Raw genomic sequence first — 25,521 nt, 5'->3', positions numbered from 1 at the left:
CCACTGGACACATCCCGCAGGGACACCTCTTCCCAGCTAAGGAACAGCAACTCTCTTCCCAGCATCCGAACCTTTCGCTGCCTCATCCAAAACTGAAGGGGAAAATGCAAACAGAGACAAACCACAGAGTTGCAGTCCCCACATCCCCACTGCAGCGAGCCTGGCGTGGCGCCTGCTCCTACACAGCCAGACCCGGTCTCTGGCTTTCCCACAGACTGCGACTCTCCCACAACCGAAACCCCATGCACGCAGTCGCCAATAAAGCTGTTAGGCGGATCTGGTGGCCATTGCTTGCACAGAGCTTCATGATCTACTTTCCAAGAAAAGACTAGGTCTCTGTGAAGCTCAACAAATTCGTTTTTTTTTTTAAAAATATATTAATTTTTTACAGAGAGGGATAGTTAGAAACATCGATGAGAAACATCGATCAGCTGCCTCCTGCACACCCCCTAGTGGGGATGTGCCTGCAACCAAGGTACATGCCCTTGACCGAAATCGAAGCCGGGACCCCTTAGTCCGCAGGCCGACGCTCTATCCACTGAGCCACGCTGGTTAGGGCCCAATTCGTTTTTTAAAAACCTATTTTTATTGATTTCAGAGAGGGAGAGGGAGAGACAGAAACATCAACGATGAGAGAATCGATTGGCTGCCTCCTGCACGACCCCTACCAAGAATGGAGCCCGCAACCCAGGCATGTGCCCTGACTGGGAATGAACCGTGACCTCCTGGTTCTTAGGTCGATGCTTAGCCACTGAGCCACACCAGCCAGGCTCACCAAACTCTTTATCCCCTTTCCCTTTTCCCGTGGACAAGGAGAGGGTAAGAGGTAATACTTGCTGGGCAACAAATTATCCCAAAACCTAGTAGCTTTATTATTGACTTATTTCAGAGGGAGAAGGAGAGGGAGAGAAACATCAATGTGTTACTCCACCCACGCACCCACTGTTGCTCCCTGCATGTGTCCTGACCAGAGACTGAACCTGCAGCCTCGGTGCATCAGGATGGTGCTCCGATCAACCGGGCCACCCGGCAGGGCAAAACCCAGTGGCTGTAGACAATGAACGCCGATTATCTCGTTATTTCTGTGTCTGGAATCTGAGAGCAGCCGTGCTTCGTGGTCGTGGCTAAGGCTCTTTCGTGAAGGTTGCAGTCGAGACGTCAGTCAGAACGTGGTCACCCGAAGGCGTGGCTGGGGCTGGAAGACCGACCTCCGAGATGGGCACGCACCTGGCTGCGGGCGGGCGGCCTCGGTTCCTGCCACATGAGCCTCGCCACAGGGCTGCTGGGAGCCTTCCCGTGGAAGTGGTTTCCCGCAGAGTAAGGGATCCAAGAGAACAAGGAAGCCATGATGCATCTCAACTCAGCCCTATTCGGGGTGAACACCAAGAGGGAGCAATGACTGGGGCCTCTCAGAGGCTGGCTGCCACCAGACACCTAGAAGCCCTGTGGGTCTCTGTTCCCAGCCACTGTCTTCCTTCTATTTAACTATTTCTCTTCACCCCAAGAACATCTCACTTCAGACAGTCATGGATATAAGGAGGCAGATGTGAATGAGATGCGGATAGGCAGGGTGAAGGCCTCAGTTCAAGGTCCAGGTCTGAAGAACTGGGAGAGCAGCAGACAGCCTGTAGGGAAGGGAGGCAGGCTGCCCCAAGTGCAGGACAAAAACAAGTGTAAGACATAAGTGCTCCCTCAGCCCACCCTGACAGATGAGTCTTGTCCCCTGATGAGCCCCAGAGAAAGTGACTTTCAGCTCAGCCCTGCCACTCAGAGTCCAAGCTGGGCAGAGAAGTGAGTCCAGGCTGCTGCCAAGCTGTCATGCACTGAACTGTGTTCCCCTCAAAAGTCGTACGCTGAAGCCCTAACACCGAGACCTCAGCATGTAACTGTATGTGCAGCCTTTAAAGAAGTGATTAAGGTAAAACCGGGCCATCAGGGTGGGTGCTAATCCCGTCTGACTGGTGTCCTAAGAAGATGACATTTGGACACCCAGAGACACCACGGGCACACCCAGGGCGATGACCAGTACGGACAGCAGAAAGCAGGCATCAGCAAGCCAAGGAGCAAAGAAACCTGCCAACACCTGCCTTTTAGACTTCCAGCCTCCTGAACAGGGAGATAGTGACTGTCCTTGTTTAAGCCCCAACTCTGTGGCTTTTTGTCACGCAGCTCGGGCGGCCTCAACACGAGCCCTCTGGACTGTTCTAGGAACCAGCTTGAAACCTCTGCCATGCAGTGTGGTATCGGAGCCAGACATGAGCCTTCCTTTCCAGACTCAGGGAGCTGAGAAGATGCTGGGCTTCCCCGCCAGCGGGCGAGGACGGGGCTGTGTGGAGCCATGTGTACACTGTGTGCACCCAGACTCTGGTTCCTGCTACAAGTTCCCGATGGGTCCCAGGACCCACTCCTCCTCTGAAGGCCGTCTCCACACGCACAGGTTCCTAGCCACCTGCACTGCCAGGCACATCTCCCGTCAGCTGGACAGCACCTTCTGTATGCGTTCCCGCACTTCTTTTGGTCCCAAGGACACCATCATCTCAGCTACAGGCGGTCCTTGCTGAGGACAGAAAGAGAAAACATCGCCTATGAGCCCAGCCTTGGTCTGCAGAGTCATACCCCAGCCAACCCCACACCGCTGCCTGTACCCCAGGGCAGAGACTGCACTTCACTGTCTTTGATTTCTGAGGCCGAGGCTGCATCCCCGGAGCCTCTTCTTCCTGTATTGACATGTCTGTTACCTCCAATCAACTGCCAGCTCTATGAAGGATGACGGGAGGGAGTGTGCGTGTTTGATTCACTACTGTATCCTCTTTACATAGCGGCACTGGCACAGTAGGCACTCAACAGGTGCTGTTGAATGAATGGGTGAGGGGAGTGCTCATGTTTCACTCATCGTTGTATGAAAGATGAGCTCAGTGCTGCTGGTGAATGTTAGCTGAATGCGAGAATAGTCCAGCCCATCTGCCCGCCTCACCGGCTGTCCACTGAGGGCCACTCGGAGGAGTTTCATCACGTTACTGTGCTTGGTGCCGGGCAGACCTTCGGACAGCTTCTTCAGTTCTGCGTTCAGCACGTCCTGAGTTAAGCTGGCGCCAGGTCCTTCTAAAAGCCTAGAAGTGGGCCAGTCTATGAGGGGCCCACAGGGGCCAATGCAAGTGAGCGGGAGGGAGGACTTCGGAAGACTATCAATTAGTGACAATATAAAGGGTACAATATTCAGGCCAGCCTGGGGGGGGGGGGGTTTCAGTGCCCACATGCGACCCACCCAAGCTGGGGAAGAAAAAACCACCAGGGTACCGCATAGCAGAGTCCCAGCATGTGGGCATCACATAGGGAAACAAAGCGGGTACCAAAATAAGAGGATTTACTAACTGCTGTAACTGCTGCCTCTGTGCAGTCATCTCTATGCCTCGTTTTCTCACCTGTGGGTCTGCACCTCACAGAACTATGCTGTGCCTACATTAAAACAAGCAAAGCACTAAGTACATTGCTTGAATGGGAAGTACTCAAAAGTATTAGGTCTCATCCTCCTATCTAATAAAAGAGAAACATGGTAATTGGCGTACGACCGCTACCCTTCCTGTTGGCGAATCAGGGCAATATGCAAATTAACTGTCAGCCAAGATGGCAGCCGGCAGCCAGGCAGCTTGAAACTAACATGAGGTTTGCTTGCTTCAGTGACGGAGGACTCCAACGTTCCCCACCTGCAGCTGCAGGCCTCTGAGCTGCAAGCAACTATGTAACAAACATAGAAGCTAAACAAAACCCCAGAAACCTGCCAGGCTTCAGCCAGCAGGATCGCAACATTGTAAGCAAAGGCCAGAAACCTACTTTCAGCAGCAGAGGCCTAAGAGCTGGAGCCAAGCCTCAAAGCTAAAGCTGGCCCAGAATGAAAAAAGAAAAAGAAAAAAAGGAGCGGTTGGGAGCTTCAGTCACCCCCAGCCTGAAAACAGCCCTCAGCCCCTCACCCAGACTGGCCAGGCACCCCAGTGGGGACCCCCACCCTGAAGGGTGTGTGACCAGCTGCAAACAGCCATCATCCCCTCACCCAGGCTGGCCAGGCACCCCAGTGGGGACCCCCACCCTGATCCAGGACACCCTTCAGGGCAAACCAGCTGGCACCCACCCATGCACCAGGCCTCTACCCTATATAGTAAAAGGGTAATATGCCTCCCAGCACCGGGATCAGCGGAGCCATGAGGCCTCCCAGCACAGGGATCAGCGTGACAGGGGGCAGCGCCCAAACCCCCCGATCGCCCTGCGGCTCTGTGTGTGACAGGGTGCGGCGCCCCAACCTCCCCCCCCCCCCCCACGGGCCCTGCTCTGTGTGTGACGGGGTAGAGCCATAATCTCCCCATCAGCCCTGCCCTGAGTGTGAGAGTGGCGGCACCCCAACCCCCTGATCGGCCCTGCTCTGTGGGTGATAGAGGGCGGCGCCCCAACCCCCTGATTGGCCCTGCTCTGTGAATGACAGGGTACAGAGCCCCAACCCCCCTGATGGGCCCTGCTCTGTGAGTGACAGGGGGCAGTATCCCAACCCCCTGATTGGCCCTGCTCTGAGCCCGACCAGGGGCTGCACCTAGGGATTGGGCCTGCCCTCTGCCACCCGGGAGCAGGCCTAAGCCAGCAGGTCGTTATCTCCCGAGGGGTCCCAGACTGCGAGAGGGCACAGGCCGGGCTGAGGGACCCTCCTCCCGCCCGAGTGCACAAATTTTTGTGCACCGGGCCTCTAGTTCTATCTAATAATAGAGAAACATGGTAATTAACCATAACTTCGCCACCCTTCCCATTGGCTAATCAGCAAGATGGCGGCCGGCAGTCAGGCAGCTGAAGTGAACAGGAGGCTTGCTTGCACCAGTGATGGAGGAAGCCAAGGTTCCCCACCTGCCACTGCTGGGCTCTGAGCTTGCACTCTAAGAAACAATGTTGCAATTATAGAAGCTAAACAAACCCCAGAAACCTGCTTTCAGCCGCCTCGGAGCTGGAGCTGAAACAGTGTTACAATTATAAAACCCAAACAAACCCAGATCAGCAGCCGAGGTCTCAGAGCTGGAGCCGAGCCTCAGAGCTAAAGCCGGCTCTCAGTTCCAGTGACAGCCATAGAAGGTAAATAAATCCCAGAATAAAAAAAAAAAAAAGAAAAAAAGGAGAGGTTGGGAGCTTCAGTCGCCCGCCAGCCTGAAAACAGCCCTCAGCCCCTCACCCAGACTGGCCAGGCACCCCAGTGGGGACCCCCACCCTGAAGGGGGTGTGACCAGCTGCAAACAGCCATCCCATCCCCTCATCCAGGCTGGCCAGGCACTCCAGTGGAGACCCCCACCCTGAAGGGGGTGTGACCAGCTGCAAACAGCCATCATCCCCTCATCCAGGCTGGCCAGGCATCCAAGCGGGACCCCCACCCTGATCCGGGACACGCTTCAGGGCAAACCGGCCAGCCCCCACCCATGCACCAGGCCTCTATCCTATATAGTAAAAGGGTAATATGCCTCCCAGCACTGGGATCAGCAGAGCCGTGAAGCCTCCTGAACCCAGGATCAGCGGAGCTGCGAGGCCTCACGCCCCGAGATCAGTGGAGCCACGAGACCTCCCGGCCTGGGATCAGTGGAGCCTCCCAGCACCGGGATCAGCGGAGTCGCGAGGCCTCCAGGCACTGGGATCAGTGGAGCCGCGAGGCCTCCCAGCACCGGGATCAGCGGAGCAGCGAGGCCTCCCAGCACCGGGATCAGCTGAGCAGTGAGGCCTCACTGCCCCGGTGTCAAGTGGAGCCGCAAGGCCTCCCAACACTGGGATCAGTGGAGTCGTGAGGCCTCCTGGCCCCTGGAGCAGTGTGACAGGGGGCAGCGCCCAAACCCCCTGATCGCCCTGTGGCTGTGTGACAAGGGGCGGGGCCACAACCCCCTGATCCGCCCTACTCTGTGTGTAACAGGGGGCGGTGCCCCAACTCCCCTATCTGCCCTACTCTGTGCGTGACAGGGGGCAGTGCCCCAACCCCCTGATCGGCCCTGCTCTGTGCATGACGGGGTGGCGCCGCAACCTCCCCATCGACCCTGCCTTAAGTGTGACATGAGGCGGTGCCCTAACCCCCCAATCGGCCCTACCCTGAGCGTGACTGGGGGTGGCATCGCAACCTCCTGATCTGCCCTGCTCTGTGCATGACAGGGGGTGGCGCCCCAACTCCCCAATCGGCCCTGCTCTGAGCCCGACCAGGGGCTGCACCTAGGGATTGGGCCTGCCCTCTGCCACCCGGGAGCAGGCCTAAGCCAGCAGGTCGTTATCTCCCGAGGGGTCCCAGACTATGAGAGGGCACAAGTGGGGCTAAGGGACATCTCCCCCCGCCCCACCAGTGCACAAATTTTTGTGCACCGGGCCTCTAGTCTATAATATATAAAAGCGTAAGCAACTGTTTGACCAGTAGCTATGATGCACACTGACCACTAGGGGGCAGATGCTCAACACACAGGCATGGAAACATGGAACAGACTGATGAATCTCAGAGGGAAGGGGGGCGGGGGGAGGGTGGGAAGAGATTAACCAAAGATCTTATATGCATACTAGAGGCCCAGTGCATGGATTTGTGCACCAGTGGGGTCGCTCGGCCTGGCCTGCGGTGATCGGGCAGAAACTGGCAGTCCGACATCCCCAAGGGGTCCCAGATTGTGAGATCCTGGTGGTCAGTGTGTGTCATAGCTACCGGTGAAAAGGTCACTCAGAGCAAGAGAAAAATCCATGCACCAGGCCTCTAGTATTTCAATAAAAAGCTAGTTATTAGCCAGTATTATTACACCCAAGAGCTCTGAGACTTTGCAAAAGTATCTACAAAGAAACTCAGGACTGGGTTAGATGTAGGCTGGAAGTACGGAGCCCTCTAGGAATGATCTGAAACAGCTCCAAGACCGGGCATGGGGAGACTGTTGGATGTAACACAGAAGAGCAGAGAGGAGGCAATCAGGAGACCACAGCCCCAGCGAGGACCCTGCCACCGACTTGTCACCACCATCCTCTGCCCACAGATGGAAGGATGTAAGCACTTAAGCTCTAGGGACCAGCAATCATTGCCCTTTCCTGGCAGTCCGGCCAAGATCTCCCAAAAGTATGTTTGAGCTCAAGAGGAATTCCCTATTGTTAGAGCTGGACTTGCAAAAACTTCCCCCCAGTCCTGCTTTGAAGTTAGAGCAAGAGACAGAGGCAGGGTGGGGAGTCTGTCCCACACTGAACAGGGACTAAGGCAGATGGTCCACGATGCCCACTCCGACACCACCTGCTCACAACGGGGAACGGACAGCTCTACCCCAGAGGTTGCTCAGTGTGCAGTGCTGCTGGTGCAGGGTACGGGTTCATAAGATATCTGAACAAATAGCCTTTCAGCACAGACATCTCCTACTAACTCCAAAACTTGAGCAACTGAGTTCCAACCGGAGACAGAAGTAATCATTCTTATTGCATCATTAACTGGATTACATGATTGCTGTTATTTATGAAATGGAGGAGACAAAATATTGAAAATATAAAATGTGGGGAAAAATAGACAATCTCCTCAATGTCACTGCAGGGAGCAACCTGCCAAGGAGCAGGTGAAAGGAACAGGTCCTGGGCAGCTCAGGACACGTGAGAGCTGGCTTGCAGCTTGGCGTGGGCACAGGACTTTGAGAGATCTGGCAGCTTCCGATCATTTGTGTATCAGCTTTCCTGACTCAAGTGGGAGCACCAGAGTGCCTCTAAAAACAATGCCTGTGTCAGGATGGGAGTTATGACATTACTTCCAGTGAATAACAACCAATGGCCCCTAGAGTGGAATGCCCAAAATTAAGGGAGCATTATTACTAATAATAGCTCTTGGGAACTTATCTTGGCGCTATACTTGCAAACATGTTAATGGTGTCTAGGTAAGGTTACTCATTGTGGCATTGTTTGTAACAGCAAAATCTGGAAGCAATCAAATGTCCATCAGCAGGAGGGTGTTAAATAAATCGTGGCAAAGTGGTATAGTGATGGGGTAGATGTAGCTGTAGGAAAGAATGAGGATGCTCTCTAAGTACTGGATAGGTCAAAATATATATTAAGTAAAAGGAAAAAAAGACACAGAATGGTGTTCTTGTATTGTACCTTTTGTGTAAAAAAAGGGGAAGATAAGGATTATTTAGACATAATTAAGACTAGTCGTAACATACAGAGGGTTTTGGAACTGGGCTAAGAGGGGACAAGAATTAAAAACAGGACTCCCTAAACACATACCTTATCATTTCTAGGTTTTAAATCCAGGCTTAAGAGGTTTGAATGTATTAATAACCAAAATGTTAAATTTCAAAATTAAAAAATGATAGGACTAGAGTTGTATATACATATCCTTGAATATAGACAACTCACAAAGGAAACTGCTAAGTGTGGCTGCCTTTCTGTTGGGGGCTGGAGTAGGAGGGAAGACTTAATTTTTAGTATATGTGCTGCCGAAGCGAGCACTGACTTAGTTTTTGCTATAAACCCTTTTGTACCATTTGTATTTCTTTTTTTAAAATTTTTACAAAATGTATTGATGTGAGAGATTGACTGATTGATTTAGTTGTTCCACTTATTTTTGCATTCATTGGTTGATTCCTATATATACATTGACCAGGGATGGAACCCTCAACCTTGGGGCACTGGGACGATGAACCAACTGAGCTACCCGGCCAGGGATGTACCATTTGTATTTCTTGTCACATGCTTGTATTCCTTTTGTTGTTGTTAATACTCACCTGAGGATATTTTTCCATTATTTTTTAGAGTGGGAAGGGGAAGAGAGAGAGAAACATTGATGTGAGAGGGACTCATCGATTAGCTGTTTCTTGCCCACAAACAATCAGGACCGGAGAACCTGCAACCCAGGTACGTGCCCCTCACTGGGAACTGAGCCCATGGCCCTTGGTGTGCATGCCGACACTCTAACCACTGAGCACACTGGCCGGGCTAGATGGATCATTTTAGACAAGTTACTTTTTCGCTTTTGTATGCAGTAACAAAATTTTTAGCTAGGCACATGGTTGCCAAGTAAATAAAGTACATTTTCCAGGCTTCCTTAGGCCTGGCATGGCCTTAAGATAGAGTTCCAGCTAGCGGGATAGCTTTTAAGTCCCTAAGGGGGAGAAATGTCCTGTCTGCCTCCTCTTTCCTTTTTCCTTCTCTGGCTGAATCCTGGATGGTCCGTGAGCCACCGTGGCCCACAGGGACAGGAACAAACTCTAGGGATGGCAGGACACTGGAACAGGGAGGAAAGCTGTTCGCCCCTGGACTGTTAGGTGAAGAGAAGTACACTCGGTAGCGGGAGAGAAACCCGTCCTCCATCCACCAGAGCAGCTGGCATGGAGGAGTGTGGGCAGAGTAAAAAAGATAGAGAAATTGGGCTTTGGTGATGTATTTTTGGGCCATGCATTAGCCTCAAGTCAGCCCTTGTTCTGACCACACAATTACACAGACCAGTCCTTCTTCTCCACGGCTGTTTTCCGCCCTTGTCATTGGAAGTGTTCTGGTACTGTTACAGTAAGCAATAGTTTCACCTGCACCTTTCAGATGAGGAAACGATGCTCAAACAGGTGCAGTAACTTGGCGGAAGTGAAGCCATCTGGGCAGGTGAACTAACTGGGTGAGTAACAGGTGGAGCCAGAACGGAACCCAGGTGGATCCAACCCATTAACCTGAATGCATCATCTCTTCCGGGGAGAGCCTGGGCTCCTCCAGGCTCCCCACCTACCAAGAGTGTTGGTGAGTGGTTAGCTCCCCCAAACCTCTCACTGGCCAAGGGTTGTGCTGCGAGCCCAACTGCCCAGCCCTGGGGTAAAGGGGGACCCAGGCAGGGGAGGAGGAAAGAGGGTACAGAACCTTGAGCTTGGCCTGTGCAAACTCACCTCAGCACGCGCTTGGCAATCACATCCACCTGCTCTGAGATGGCACCCAGCTGCGTGCGGCCCACAGCAGGACGAGTCCACAGGAAGGAGTGTGCTGGGGAGACCAAATCCTGCAAGCGGCAAATGTGACCCTGGAGAAAGAGGCAGCCATTCAGTGCACTGGGGACAGGGCTGATGCATTGGAAGGGGAGAAATGGGGGGCTCCGCTCCCTCGGTCTCCCGGAGCTCCCAGCCCCACCTGTCTCAGCAAGATGATCCTCTCCACATAGGCTGGGTCCAGGACAGCCCTGTCTGGCAGCTGGCTCCCAAATGCCTCCTCCACGAGCAGCTGCAGCTTTTCCACCAGCTGGCGCCTCTGGGTCTCATTGCTCACCAGCCGACGAAGGTGCAGCCTGGAGGAAAAGCCAAAGGAGTTCTCTACACTTACAGAAGGAAAGAGACCTGGCCAACGTCTGAAACAGGTAGCCTGAGGGCCCCAAGCCACCCAGATACATGCTGCTTTTAAAATAGTAGCTAACATGCCCTAGCCAGTTTGGCCTGTGGACTGAAGGGTCCCGGGTTTGATTCTGGTCAAGGGCACATACCTTGGTTGCAGGCTCGATCCCCAGCCCTGGTCAGGGTGTGTGTGGGAGGCAATCAATGTGTCTTTCTCTATCTCTCCCCGTCCCTCCCACTCTCCACTCAAAAAAAAAAAAATATCGGAACCAAGATGGCGGCATAGGTTAACGCCGGAGTTTGCTGCTTTGAACAACTACTTCAAAAGTGAAACCAAAAAACGGAAGGGACATCACCCAGAACCACAGGAACACTGGCTGAGTGGAAGTCCTACAACTAGGAGGAAAGAGAAACGCATACGGACACCCAGAGGAGGCGCAGTGCTGAAGTCAAAATCTGAGGTGCGGAGTGCGCAGAGCGGGCTGGCGGCGGAGGGCGCGGTTGGCGTTTTCAATCGCGAGGGAGTCGCAGACTCTGAGCTCCAGATCCGGGCGAGTCTTTAGGGACCCAGACTCAAACCGGAGAAGCGGGACTGTCTGGCTTCGGTCAGAGCGAGTGCAGCTTTCTCTCTTGAGCTTTGCAGCGGGTGCTGGGACTCAGAGAGGCAGAGCCCCTGGGGACAGGACTGAGAGCCGCCATAACTGCTCTCTCCGGCCCACCCTGTTGATCCTGTGCGACCCGCCCCGCCCAAGCCCTGCACAGAGGCTTTTGGCGGATAGCCTCAGGCAAAGGCTAGATTAGCACCTCCCTAGAGGACAGAAGTTCTCTCACTGCTGACACAGCTGATTCGCATAGCCACTTGGCCTGGAGGTCAAACCCTCCCTGGAATTAGCTACAACAATCAAGATTTAACTATAAGACTTCGAACAAAGACCACTAGGGGGTGCACCAAGGAAGCATAACAAAATGCGGAGACAAAGAAACAGGACAAAATTGTCAATGGAAGATAGAGAGTTCAGAACCACACTTTTAAGGTCTCTCAAAAACTGTTTAGAAGCCGCCGATAAACTTAATGAGATCTACAAGAAAACTAATGAGACCCTTGATCTTATATTGGGGAACCAACTAGAAATTAAGCATACACGGACTGAAATAACGAATATTATACAGACTCCCGACAGCAGACCAGAGGAGCGCAAGAATCAAGTCAATGATTTGAAATGCGAGGAAGCAAAAAACACCCAACCGGAAAAGCAAAATGAAAAAAGAATCCAAAAATGCGAGGATAGTGTAAGGAGCCTCTGGGACAGCTTCAAGCGTACCAACATCAGAATTATAGGGGTGCCAGAAGATGAGAGAGAGCAAGATATTGAAAACCTATTTGAAGAAATAATGACAGAAAACTTCCCCCACCTGGTGAAAGAAATGGACTTACAGGTCCAAGAAGCGCGGAGAACCCCAAACAAAAGGAATCCAAAGAGGACCACACCAAGACACATCATAATTAAAATGCCAAGAGCAAAAGATAAAGAGAGAATCTTAAAAACAGCAAGAGAAAGAAACTCAGTTACCTACAAGGGAATACCCATACGACTGTCAGCTGATTTCTCAACAGAAACTTTGCAGGCCAGAAGGGAGTGGCAAGAAATATTCAAAGTGATGAATACCAAGAACCTACAACCAAGATTACTTTATCCAGCAAAGCTATCATTCAGAATTGAAGGTCAGATAAAGAGCTTCACAGATAAGGAAAAGCTAAAGGAGTTCATCACCACCAAACCAGGATTATATGAAATGCTGAAAGGTGTCCTTTAAGAAGAGGAAGAGGAAGAAAAAGGTAAAGATACAAATTATGAACAACAAATATGCATCTATCAACAAGTGAATCTAAGAATCAAGTGAATAAATAATCTGATGAACAGAATGAACTGGTGATTGTAATAGAATCAGGGACATAGAAAGGGAATGGACTGACTATTCTTGGGGGGGAAAGGGGTGTGGGAGATGCGGGAAGAGACTGGACAAAAATCATGCACCTATGGATGAGGACAGTGGGTGGGGAGTGAGGGCGGAGGGTGGGGCGGGAACTGGGAGGAGGGGAGTTATGGGGGGAAAAAAAAGAGGAACAAATGTAATAATCTGAACAATAAAGATTTAATTAAAAAATTAAAAAAAAAATATCAAAGGGAAAATATCCTCGGGTGAGGATCAATAGCAATCTATACATATAAGCTTAAGTGACAGAAGGACTGATAGCTATGACATGCACTGACCACCAGACAGCAGATGCTCAATGCAGGAGCTGCCCCCTGGTGGTCAGTGTGCTCCCACAGCCAACCTCCCGCAGTCCCTACACCTGGCTCGTCGGCCCAATGCGCTTGATCAGGACTGGGTGAGATGGGCCGAGATGGGACCTGATCGGCCCAATTGCAAGCCAGGCCAAGATACCCCACCTGTACACGAATTCGTGCACTAGCCTCTAGTAAAAAAATAATAGCTAACATTTTTAAACTAGAAAGAGATCACACAAAAATAAGATATTTCTGGCCTTGGCTGGTTATAGCTTTATCCCAATACACCAGCCAAGGTTTCAGGTTCAATCTCTGGTCAGGGCACATAAAAGAATCAACCAATGAATGCATAAATAAGTGGAAAAACAAATTGATGTTTCTCTCTCTCCCCCTCTAAAAAAAAAAAATCAATCACTCAATAAAAGAAGAAAAGATTTCTGACTTCTCTTGGCTGCAAAGGGCCCTGGTTCCCCATACCTCAGTTGGACTGAGCAGAGTAGACCCAGTTAACAAAGATTTCCGGTTTGCAGTCCTGGGCACTGACGCAAGGAGGGCACCAAGAGAGCCGGTCCCCCAGTGCTTCAGGGAAGGCGCAAGGAGTTGCTGCAACCGTGACTGCAAAGCTGCCTGCTGTGTGCCACCCAGTCCCTTAGACTGGGACATGTCAGCAGTGATGGGAAGGGTAACTGTGTCTGAAGGTTTCTGAGTGAAGGACCCTTGACACATGGAGGTGGTGACAGGAGACAGTGCTCCTCAGTGTTGGCGGGTGACATGAGAGACAGTGCTCCTCCGTGTTGGCGGGTGACATGAGACAGTGCTCCTCCGTGTTGGCGGGTGACATGAGACAGTGCTCCTCCGTGTTGGCGGGTGAGATGAGAGACAGTGCTCCTCCGTGTTAGCGGGTGACATGAGAGACAGTGCTCCTCAGTGTTAGCGGGTGACATGAGAGACAGTGCTCCTCCGTGTTGGCGGGTGACATGAGACAGTGCTCCTCCGTGTTGGCGGGTGACATGAGAGACAGTGCTCCTCTGTGTTGGCGGGTGACATGAGACAGTGCTCCTCCGTGTTGGCAGGTGACATGACAGACAGTGCTCCTCCGTGTTGGCGGGTGACATGAGACAGTGCTCCTCCATGTTGGCGGGTGACATGAGACAGTGCTCCTCCGTGTTGGCGGTGACATGAGACAGTGCTCCTCCGTGTTGGCGGGTGACATGAGACAGTGCTCCTCAGTGTTGGCGGGTGACATGAGACAGTGCTCCTCCGTGTTGGCGGGTGACATGAGACAGTGCTCCTCTGTGTTGGCGGGTGACATGAGAGACAGTGCTCCTCAGTGTTGGCGGGTGACATGAGAGACAGTGCTCCTCTGTGTTGGCGGGTGACATGAGACAGTGCTCCTCAGTGTTGGCGGGTGACATGAGAGACAGTGCTCCTCCGTGTTGGCGGGTGACATGAGAGACAGTGCTCCTCTGTGTTGGCGGGTGACATGAGACAGTGCTCCTCTGTGTTGGAGGGTGACATGAGACAGTGCTCCTCTGTGTTGGCAGGTGACATGAGAGACAGTGCTCCTCTGTGTTGGCGGGTGACATGAGACAGTGCTCCTCAGTGTTGGCGGGTGACATGAGACAGTGCTCCTCCGTGTTGGCGGTGACATGAGACAGTGCTCCTCTGTGTTGGTGGGTGACATGAGAGACAGTGCTCCTCAGTGTTGGCGGGTGACATGAGAGACAGTGCTCCTCCGTGTTGGCGGGTGACATGAGAGACAGTGCTCCTCTGTGTTGGCGGGTGACATGAGACAGTGCTCCTCTGTGTTGGAGGGTGACATGAGACAGTGCTCCTCTGTGTTGGCAGGTGACATGAGAGACAGTGCTCTGCCGTGTTGGCGGGTGACATGAGACAATGCTCCTCCATGTTGGTGGGTGACATGAGAGACAGTGCTCCTCTGTGTTGGTAGGTGACATGACAGTGCTCCTCCATGTTAGCGGGTGACATGAGACAGTGCTCCTCCATGTTGGTGGGTGACATGACAGTGCTCCTCCGTGTTGGCGGGTGACATGAGACAGTGCTTCTCAGTGTTGGCTGGGGGATCGGGGGTTAGGGGGCAGGGAGATGTTCTAAAATGAAGACGCCACCCAGGCTTTAGTAGTCAACAGAACCCATACAAGGGGTATACAGGAATAATGGTAATGATAAAAGGATACCTACCATTGGTTGAGCACTTTCTATGTGCTGGGGGCTGCGCAGATACTTTGATGCAACGTTGAATTTAACTCTTAAAACAATTGCACAGAGTGGGAACTCTTACTAGCTCCGTTTTAGAGAAGAGGAAACAGGTCTGAAGAGGCGAGGTGACTGCCTGTGGTCACACAGCACTGAACACTTGAGCTCAGTCACAATCAGGTATATGCGACTCCGGAGCCCACAGGACCTGTGGGGGCCCATCGTCAGCAAGAAAGCCCTTTCCAGCAGGGCGCTCTAGTCCCCACTCACCTGTTGAATTCTGGGAGCTTCTCCAGGTCTAGCAGGGCCGAGTGGCAGGTGATCCGGGTCAGGTCAAACTGTGCTACCAGCTCTGGCAAGGTCCTGCCCATCTGGTTCTCTGCAAGTGAGGGAAGCCCAGCGCTCAACTCCCTCCGACGTTCAACTCCAAGGGAGGCTGAGTGAACACTGGGCTCCCCATCCCATTTCCACCAAAGGGACTCAACCTCTAGCTGTTTTTACACCAAGGGCCCAAATGAGCTTTCACTTGCAGAAAGGCTTCTGTCATTAAGGAAAAAAAAAAATGATGTGAAAAATGGTTTAACCACTCCGCCCTCAGAGACATGAGCTGCAGGGACGGCACCCACTGTCTGGCCATCCTGAGTCCCTGACCCCACCGGTCCGGTGGGGTCTGGCACCAGTGCTCTAGGAACTTCCCATGAGTCCAAGCACAGCCAGAGTAGAGCGGGCTGTGCGGGGCTGCTTCTCTGAGCAGCAGCTGTCCCACTGGGCATCGTGGGGACTTCAGCCGACAATAACCTGTCACATCCCCTACTAGCTGGGACACTGGCAAATTCCCTAACCTCTCTGAGACTCCCAATCCTCTTACAAACTGTGGAGACTGTACCTCCCAAGGATATGTTAAGGATTAAGTAAGAGCAGAATAAACAATAAGCAGACTATTATTGCCTCATTATCAGAAATCTCCCCACAAAGAGGTCATCCTAGCCTATTTGGTGCTTCTTTAAGATTTGGGCTCTAAGTCTTGGGCCAAGGATAAAGGCTTAACTTGGAATAAACTATGGTCCCAGTAATACTAGTGATACTGTTAGAGTAGTACTATAATTGTAAAAATCACAGCAGCTGTCATTTTTGCACCTCCTGTGGGAGATACTGTGCTGGGGGCCTTACACTCATGAGCTCAGTGAATCTTAACTTATGCCTATGAGGTAGACACTTAGCCCCGTTTTATAGATGAGGCAACCAACACTGAGATCGCAAGCTCCTTGACGGCAGGGATTATGCCTGTCTTTTCACAGTTGGAGCCCCAGTACTGGACAGTGTCTGATCAGTAAACATTTGTGGAATGAAAGCATGAACCCATGCAAGTTGATGCAGCTGGTAGGTGGCACAGCCGGACTGCAGACCAGGTGGGCCTGCACCCAAGTCCTGGCGCCTCACTGCTGTGGTCCCACCGGGAACTCTCAGGTGAGTGGATACCTGGAAACCCTGAGCCACAGTTAGTGATGATGTCGAGCAAGGCATCTGGTAGGAAGCCGGCAGCAGCAAAACTCTCCAGGAAAATGTCCCCTTGCCTCTTGGACAGCTTACTGCCGTCCCTGTTGAGGAGCAGGGGCAGGTGGGCAAAGCGAGGCGGCGGCCAGCCCAGGGCCTGGTAGAGCAGCAGGTGCTTGGCAGTGGAGACCAGCCACTCCGAGCCACGCAGCACGTGGCTGATGCCCATGTGGTGGTCATCCACCACGCAGGCCAGGTGGTAGGTGGGGAAGCCATCGCTCTTCAGGATGACCGGGTCCCCCTCCACGCTGGCCACTTCATGCCGATTCCAGCCGTATACCAAGTCCTGGAAGGCTGGTGCCTCCTCCTCCAGGCGAAAGCGGATAGCAGGCTTGGGGTCCTTGGCCAACTTCTCAGCTACCTGCCTCTGGCTCAGGTTCCGGCACCGATTGTCATACCTGTTGGGAAGCAGAGCGGCATAGTTGCTAACAACACTGATGATGGGCATGAGCCCTATCTGTGTCTCTGAAGACCATATGATCTTGGGCAAAAAAAAGCCATCTTCTGTGGGTGGGTAAGTACAGTGTTTATAACGAAGAGGCAGTGCTGCAGTGGATGTCGTGAACTTATCCAAACATCCGAGCCCTGGTGCAAACGGTTCACTGAAACTGGAGCTTAAGTTATGAGGCCGCCGCTGATGGGAGTGCAGCTAGTGCGGGGCCACCAGGCAGCACGTCCTGGAAGGTCTCTAACAAAACACACGTGTGCGAAAGGATGCCTGTCAACATCCTTTGTCACAGCTCTTTCTTTTAAAAACACACACACATATTTTTATTGATTTCAGAGAGGAAGGGAGAAGGAGAAAGAGAAACATCAATGATGAGAGAGAATCATTGGCCAGCTGCCTCCTGCATGCCCCACACTGGGGATCGAGCCCACAACCCAGGCATGTGCCCTGACCGGGAATCGAGCCGGGACCTCCTGGTTCATAGGTCGATGATCAACCACTGAGCCACACTGCCAGGCACAGCTCTCTTTTGTTTAACCCTCACTCAAGGATATGTTTTTATTGATTTTCAGAGAGAGAGGGAGAGAGGAAGAGAGAGAAAAACATCAATGTAAGAGAGAAACACTGCTGAACCGGTTTGGCTCAGTGGATAGAGTGTCGGCCTACGGACTGAAGGGTCCCGGGTTCGATTCCGGTCAAGGGCATGTACCTTAGTTGCGGGCACATTCCCAGTGGGGGGCGTGCAGGAGGCAGCTGATCAATCTCTCTCGTCGATGTTTCTAGCTCTCCATCCCTCTCCGTTCTTCTCTGTGGAAAATCAATAAAATATATTAAAAAAAAAGAGAGAGAGAGAGAAACATTGATTGACTGACTGCCTCCCACACTGTCCAGATTGGGATTGAACCCACAACCTAGGTATGTGCCCTGACCAGGAATTGAACCCACAACCTTTTGGTGTATGCAACCAACTGGGCTAGGGCACAGCTCTCTTTTTTTATAACAAATACTACAAATGACATACCAGTAAAGGTTCATTATTAAGGGACTGATTAAGTAAATGATGGTATATCCATACAATGGAATACCATGTAAGCATAAAAAAACTGTGGACTGAAAAAACAAACAAAAAAACTCACAAAACAAAAAGACTGTGGACTGATACAGACTGATCCTTGAGACAAGAAGTCGCACAGTGCTCACTGCGCTGCCATTTGAAGGGGGAAGAGAAAGAACAGGCACGTGTCAGTGCGCGTACTGGTGCCTCTGCAGGACACGAGGAGCAAGTTCTAGCGCCAGCTGCGTCTGGAGAGGGCCTGAGCAGGTAGGGTCAGTGTGGGGAGGGAGCTTTGTGCATCTATCTTCCTGAACATGAGAAAACCCTGCTTAATAACAAGCCAACAAATCACAAATCACTAAAGCTACTTGATGTGTTACTGCCTGGACCGAAGGCGGTTGGCAGCTCAGACCTGGCCCCCGTGACCCCCGCCTGCTGGTTTCTGTCCTGGTGCCATCCCCTTCCTGTGAGTACGGGCTGGACCTGGGGACTGCCTCCTAAGGAAAGTGTACAACCAGTGATGAGCTGTCACTTCCTCGAAAGACTCTGGCCTCTGTCTCACTCGCTTGCTTTCTCCCTGGTCTCTCAGAGGAAAGCCCGGGCTATGCTGTGAGCTGCCGTAGGGAGAGGCCCACGTGGCAAGGAGCAGATGTCTCCAGGCAACAGCCAGGACACTCTGAGGCCTGCCGACAGTCTCGAGGGAAACGGAAGCAGACCCTCCGCGAGCTGAGCCTTGGGAGAGCCTTGGGAGCGACCCTGAGCTAAAGGTCCAGGTGAGCATGCCCAGCGTCCTGACCCATAGAAACTGTGAGACCATAAAAGTTTGGGGGTAACTTGTTCTGCAGCAACAGCTAACAAACACACCCGACTCTGAGGAGGCAGCAAGACAGGCTGGGGCTCTCACCGGGGTATCTGGCGGCTCCTCAGGGCCTCCTTCTTCAGCAGCTCCAGCCGCTGTGAAGAGCAGAAGCAGGGGTAAGCAGCCCCGGTCTTCAGCAGAGCTTCTGTGGCCTGGGCGTACAGCTCGAGCCGCTGGGACTGCAGGTAGGGCCCCCTGGGGCCTCCCCGGTGTGGGCTCTCATCAGGGGGGATGCCTGGAGCATGGAGAGAGCAATCACCAAGTAATAAGATGCACGCGACACTGGCTCTCAGGCACTGCTCTAAGGGCTTGGCCAACAGAGTAAAGCTTTTAGTCCTCCCGACAACATGCGAGTCCAGTACTATCATGACTTCCCTTTCGCAGATGAAAATTCAGGCACAGAGGTCCCATGCTCAAGGCCACGCAGCCTGGTGGATGAGGGGTCGGGCGGAGGCGTGCTGGCTCCACGTCCACACTCCCAACTGCACTTCCTCTCCATCCACCTTTTCCCTGGGGAGGGGAAACCCGCCCAGGCCTGGACCAGCCGACTCAGGAGGAAGAGTGTGGTTCAGGGCACAGCCCATCAGGCCTGGCTGGACTCCGGGCTTCGTCTGTGACAGGGACCCAGGTGCCAGACCACCAGAGTGCTAAGCACCTGCCAGCTGCTTTTCTATTTTGTGATCTTCACTAAGCCTCAGAACCACCACCCCAGGAAGATGTCATTATTCTCCCCATTCACTAACGAGGACACGGAGGCACAGAGGGACTTTGTCAGATAACTTGGCCAAGGATAAGGGGCACAACTGGATTCACACCCAGGTGAACTGGCCCAGAGTCCATGCTCTTAACCACTCCCTGTACTGCCTCTTTGCATTCCCTTTTCTGAAAAGTGCAGCCGACAGCTTACTGTGCAGAGTGACTGAGAACTAAAAGCATCAGTGGGGCCTGGGCGGTATGGCTGATGGTTGGGCATTCCATGCACTGAAAGGTTGCTGGTTCGAGTCCCAGTCAGGGCACTCTTGGGCTGTGGGCTTGATGCCTGGTGGGGTGTGCAGGAGGCAGCAGAGTCAATGTTTCTCTCTCTCCCTCTCCCTTCCTCTCTCTAAAAATCAATAGAAATATTGTTTTAAAAAGCATCAGTGCTCACAAAGCACATAGCCCTCTAGCAGCTGCACTATAAGCCCTGGGAGGAAATGTGGTCTATTTTCAGCCAAACCCCCAGCCCACGGTCCAGGTGCCTCAGGTCAGAGGACGTGCTGAACTGTGCACGCTTCCAGGAGGGGGCAGAGGGGACACAGAAGAGTTGAATGATAGCCATTCTGCCCTCAAAAAGCTTTCAAATGAATCAGGAGCAATCCCGCACCCCCGACGTTCACACAAACTTGGAAGGAGACAGGCCGGGTTCAGACACACTGGCCAGCACTGAGACCCTGGGCGAGTCGCCGTTCAGAGCCTCCGTGTTCTCGTTTGTAAAAGCACACAAATGGTGCCTTCTCCTGAGGCTGTCACGCGGCTTCGTGCGCTGCCTGGTATGTGCCAGGCACTCAGCCAGCTTTGGCGGTGTTAGGATTGCGCAGCTCCCTCTCCCACTGGGCCTCCCTTTCTTCATCTGTCAGAAGAGGAGGCTGGGTTAGGTCCACCGGGGCCCCTTCCTGATCTACCTGAATGTGTTCAGCGTGTGGAACGCCCAGGGCTTCAGAGTAACTCCACTAGAGGAATTGAAAACGTATGTTCACATAAAGACTAGGACATAAATGCTCACAGCAGTGACTCATAATAGCCAAAAAGTGGAAAAAAAGCCAAACGCCCCCCTTCAGGTGAATGGATAAGCAAAATGTGGTATTTCTGCACAATGACCGTCCTAAAGAGGAATGAAGTGCTGACATATGCGACCACACAGATGAACTTACACTAAGTAAAAGCCAGTCATCACAGCCACTTACTGTGTAACTCCTCTTATATGAAATGTCCAGAATAGGCAAACCCAGGGACAGGAGCAGATGGAAGGAAGGAATAGGTCCAGGGAGGAATAGGTCCTGGGTTTCGTGTTGGAGTGATGGAAATGTCTTGGAATTAGAGAGTGGCGATGGCTGCACAACACGGTGACTATATTAAATCACTGAATAGTACATTTTGAAATGGTGAATTTCATATTATGTGAATTACATGTCAACGCTCCCCCCCCCCTCCCAAAAAATACCCCCACACAAACCCAAAAGAGTGACTTCCTGAAGCAAGCAGTTCCAGGTCAGCCACCCTGGGGTGCCTGGGCAGCTGCCCTCTGCCTCACCAAAACGCCAGGGTGGGCGTCGTTCATACATGCGTGCTGCACCAGGGGCTCCGCAAGAGCAGGACCTGTTCGTCAGCACCCCCTCGTGCCCAGTGCAGAGCCATAGGCGGTGAGCGTTCTCTCCTGGCCCGCATGGCATTCCATCTCCCGCACTCCTCATTACTCTGCCCGCTCACTGTGCTCGGGCCACGACGGCTCCTCTAACGCCCCGGGCACTTAGCTTCTGTGGGGCCTTCGCATCTGCTATTCACTCTGCTTCGAACACTCTTCCCCTAGGTAACCTCAGGGCTGGCCCGCCCTCTGTGCAAGTCTCTGCTCCAGTGTTCCCTCCACAGCGAAGACCACCACGTCTAAACGAGCACCCCTCCCCACGGGTTCCCTCCCCTGCACCCTTTCTCCATAGCACTCATCACCACTTAATATCACAGGAAAGACTTAATCTGTTTGCCTGTCTCCCCTACTTAGTGAGCACAGAGTCTCTGCTCACTGCTGGGACACTTCCTGGTCACAGTATGTGATCTTGTTGAATGAATACCCTTTTATTCAGCTAATCTCGACCTAGTATCTGCTACAGCCCTCAATGGCAAAAGACAGAAATGAAATTGGCTTCTGCCCTTTAGGAATCCAGAGTCCAGTTAATTTACCTGAGATTAAAATACACATCTCAAAACAGTCTTGGTATTTTCGTTATTTTTTCTTGGGGAGCTAACTGGTCATACCTCTCCCAGCAGGTCGGCAACTGCTGACCCAGGGAACTCCAGCACACGCCCCCTGATCCTCCCTGAGTTTGGCTGTGCTCAGGATTAACGTTCCCACAAGAAAATCGACTTCAGCGGCCAACACATTTTCTTTCACTCATACAATGTGGTTAAAAGCCCTCAAAAGCCTGAGCTCAGATTCAACTGTGGGAAACAGTCACTGAAAAACAACAAAACCCTGGAGTTGTGGCTCCTCTTGGAAGGCAGAAGATTTGACAAGCTGGGCCGCATCCCCACTGGGGAACTTGGGCTGGAACTTTCTCCCACTGAGCACAGGTCCAGCTCCCCAGGCCCATCCCACACTCGGCCTATGCCTGCCTGCTCTTAGGAGGACTTGAGATTCCGGGATAAGAACAGGAATCTCAAAACAGCCTGGAGCTTTTCTTCAGGGAGCTTAAGTCTCTGTTCAGGTGGCCCTTGCCACCCCAGGTAGCACAAACGCCCCCTCTCTCCAGGAATCCCTGTTCTCCCTCCTGGGAGCGGGGGGAAGACTGCAGTCCTTTCCCAGCCAGCCTCACCTGCCCACTCCAGCATGTGCTCAATGTTGTCCGCTGCCCCGGGCACCAGGCGGGTCTGGTCCGTGTCCTCCAGCCGCAGAATGAAGCTCCCTCCGTGCTTCTTGGCAAAGAGGTAGTTGTACAAGGCAGTGCGGAGGCCACCCAGGTGCAAGAAGCCTGGTAGAAGAGAACAGCTCAGAAGACAGGGAATGTGAGCTGACGAGCCTCAGTCGAGGGGCAAGCAAGGTCTGTTTGTAACAGAATGTCTCAAAGAACATCAAAGCCCAAGAAACCACTACCTCCATCCCATCTCTCCAGCTAGCACCTGGACAGTCAGACTGCACAGAGGACGGGGTGATGACTCAGTTAGCCCCTCTTTCTGGAACAGGGAGACCACCCAAGTTTGGTAGGTCATTTTGTAAAAAGGCTCCAACTCCCTCCAAATGCAACCATCACCCTACTCTGAGATTTGCCTCAAGGCCAAGTTTCACCCAAAGAAGAGGCAGAGGCTGAGCCACTGAAGCCGCTGTCACATGTGCATTTAACTTATGCAAATTCAATGATGCGCTTGGAAAAAATTAATTACAAATTTAAAATGATATCTTACATACACCCTCTACGCACTGTCATGACTATCCTCATTATACATTTTGAATTTTGTTTACTTGAGATTTTTACATTAAGTGCTGGCTTTAAACTCGAACCAAAAGTAACCTTTGATTCCACATTTCTCTTCACCTGAATTTAAACTCCTAAGATTTTTTTTTAATTGATTTTTTTACAGAGAGGAAGGGAGAGGGATAGAGAGAAACATCGATCAGCTGCCTCCTGCACACTCCCTACTGGGTATGTGCCCGCAACCAAGGTACATGCCCTTGACCAGAATCGAACCTGGGACCTTTCAGTCCGCAGGCCAACGCTCTATCCACTGAGCCAAACCGGTTAAGGCAACACTCCTAAGATTTTACTTTTCCATCATTCTTGACTGACAGCTTACAAGGAACAATTTCCCCAGGGCTGTCATTTCCCCTTATCCTACCTGCTTAGGTTTAGCCCACGGCCCTGTTTGCACAATGAGCTCACCTGCACCTCCAAGTACAGGAGACAGCACAGCTCCCTTAGGGTCAGGCAGACCCATTTCAACAGATATGTGTGTGACCTCCAGCTAATTACTGCGAGGCCACCACAAAACCATCGGTCCCCAAGACAGAAGACAGGGGTCTAGCAGTTAAAGGCAAGACCTCCTTTTTTTTTTTTTTTTTTTTTTTACAGAGAGGAAGGGAGAGGGAGGGAGAGTTAGAAACATCGATGAGAGAGAAACATCGATGAGCTGCCTCCTGTACACTCCCTACTGGGGATGTGCCCGCAACCAAGGTACATGCCCTTGACCGGAATCAAACCTGGGACCCTTGAGTCCGCAGGCCGACGCTCTATCCACTGAGCCAAACTGGTTAGGGCAAAAGCAAGACCTCTTACAGGTACACAGACCTGGATTCAAATCCTGCATTCACCATTTACTAGCTGGTACCCCTTCGACTTAATTTGGATGAGATCCATTTCCTCATCTATGAGAGGGATTAAAAACAAAAAATAGACACCTTCCGGATAGGGTTGCTGTGAGGCCTAAATGCTGACCAAAGAACACCCCACCCTTTAGTGAAGTTTAGCTATTGTAATGACCTATGTTGCTTGGTAATCCTTTTATCTGCCTGGAGTCCACAGCCTTTGCCATATGGGCTGCTCCTGCAAATCAGCAAGAAAACACTAATAATAACAATCAAAATAGAGGCTACTGTTTACGAAGTGCTTTCTATAAGTTCCAGACCTTGCTAAGTGCCTCGGCTACATTATCTCAAACCCAGGGGCTGGGTACTATCACTAGCCCTGCCTGACAGATAAACTCAGAGCCTCTGGGTAATTTCTCCAAGTCACACAGCTCGGAAGAAGTGGCAAAGCCACAAATCTCAGGCTTTGGCTCCCAAACCAGTGCTGGTCTGTAAACTGTTGCAAGGAAGCACAGAAATTGAGAGCAAAATGCTGAGAGCAGCAGTTTGACAGGACAATTTCCTTTTTAATTAAACATAAAGTAGGCTCATATTTTGTATGCTTTTTAGGTTTTCATTTTTCTAGCAATCCACTTCTACTAATTTTATAAAAGTACCGATCCATAATCCTGTTGCTCTGTGCAGCTGGGATCTTGCCACACAGGCAGCCCTATATACTGACCCTGGGTTTCAGGAGAGGCAGGTTCATTGTGAAGGCAGAGGCAGCCTCGTGAGAAAAGAATTTTGGGAACTGGTGGGTGAAAGGGTTAATCAAGAAACAGGGCTCTAACTCAGCAGGGGCTAACAAAAGAGAGCTCAGTTCTGGGGACCGGTGGGGAAGCCCTGACACGATCTCCACTGGGGTATACAGTGGGCCCCGAACTCCCGTTGGCTTGCTTAGCTCCAACCCTAGCTACTGGGCCTGTGTACCTGCAATTTCCTCTGCTCAGGTTCCTCCTATACACTGCATTCTTGTCATTGGGTTCCCAGCTCAAATGTCACCTCCTCAAGATGTGCTTGAGCGTCCTACCTAAACTAACCCGTCCCCTCGCCCGCTTCATTTCCCATGTGGCACACGTGACTGCCGCGGCCACCAGAGTAGGGGCCCTACTTTCTAGATGGTCATTGTATCGCAGAGGAACAGTACCTCGCAGTGTGTACTTAGCACACATTTACTGAATACGTGAAAAAAAGACCGAAAGAGAGGTGCAACCCAAGAAACAACGAAATTCCTGGCCGCGGGAACAATTTCCGCTCCTGGACCTGTTTCTGCCCCTGCAAAATGGGGTCGCGCTGCCCTCCCAGGCTAATCCACCGGAAGGGGTTCGTTGGAAACATTCTGGGGGCGGGCACCGGACGATGGGCTTCGGCCTGCAGCGTCACGTCGCCTAAGATTACCTGTAGGGCTGGGGGCGAACCGCACTCGCACCGCAGCCCCAGAACCAGTGCCCAGGCTGGCCTCACGCCGTCCCAGGGAGCGCCCCAAGACTCCCGGGGGCCTCCCTGGCTGCAGCAGCGTCCTCAAGAGCACCGCCATGTGGGTTCGACTCATCCACGTGGGCTTCTCCGAGAACCACTTCCGGGACGCCTCCCAGCCAATCCGCTTCCGCCACACTGGGCCCCACCCCGCCCCTTAAAGGCGCAGGCCACTCAGCCGGCGAGCCCACGCCCCCTGCACGGCTGCGGCCCAGCTCGG

At 52.3% G+C, this 25,521-nt stretch overlaps 1 protein-coding gene across 6 annotated transcripts; it reads right to left on the bottom strand.

The window, feature by feature from the left end:
- Positions 1-848: 848 nt before the first annotated feature.
- EARS2 (glutamyl-tRNA synthetase 2, mitochondrial) lies at positions 849-25,514 on the bottom strand. 6 transcript variants are annotated; one of them, XR_004967602.1, is made up of 10 exons: positions 25,224-25,514; positions 22,303-22,458; positions 18,782-18,971; positions 16,301-16,773; positions 15,092-15,200; positions 10,117-10,270; positions 9,879-10,009; positions 2,975-3,110; positions 2,670-2,850; positions 849-2,557 (listed from the first exon to the last, which is right to left on the bottom strand). XR_004967602.1 is itself a non-coding variant. In XM_036309710.1 (9 exons), exons 1-9 carry the CDS (start codon positions 25,375-25,377, stop codon positions 2,474-2,476), a joined length of 1,587 nt encoding a protein of 528 aa, XP_036165603.1. In that variant the 5' UTR covers positions 25,378-25,514; the 3' UTR covers positions 849-2,473. The 6 variants fall into 6 exon arrangements, 3 of the variants coding, with proteins under 3 accessions (XP_036165603.1, XP_036165605.1, XP_036165606.1); XR_004967601.1 differs by having other exon boundaries at positions 2,739-2,850; XM_036309710.1 differs by lacking the exon at positions 2,670-2,850.
- Positions 25,515-25,521: the final 7 nt, after the last annotated feature.

The sequence above is a fragment of the Myotis myotis genome, unplaced genomic scaffold, assembly GCF_014108235.1.
Source record: "Myotis myotis isolate mMyoMyo1 unplaced genomic scaffold, mMyoMyo1.p scaffold_m19_p_5, whole genome shotgun sequence".
Lineage (NCBI taxonomy): Eukaryota > Metazoa > Chordata > Mammalia > Chiroptera > Vespertilionidae > Myotis > Myotis myotis.
The sequence above is the reverse complement of the archived record's forward strand: the minus strand, read 5'-3'. Positions and strand labels throughout refer to the sequence as shown.

Coding starts and splice junctions, on each gene's coding strand:
- EARS2 (XM_036309710.1), bottom strand. CDS start 25,377: ATGAGTCGAACCCACATGGCGGTGCTCTTGAGGACGCTGCTGCAGCCA. Junction 15,201..16,300: donor CTGTGGCTCAGGGTTTCCAG/GTATCCACTCAC, acceptor CCTCACTTGCAG/AGAACCAGATGGGCAGGACC. Junction 10,010..10,116: donor GGATCATCTTGCTGAGACAG/GTGGGGCTGGGA, acceptor CTCTTTCTCCAG/GGTCACATTTGCCGCTTGCA.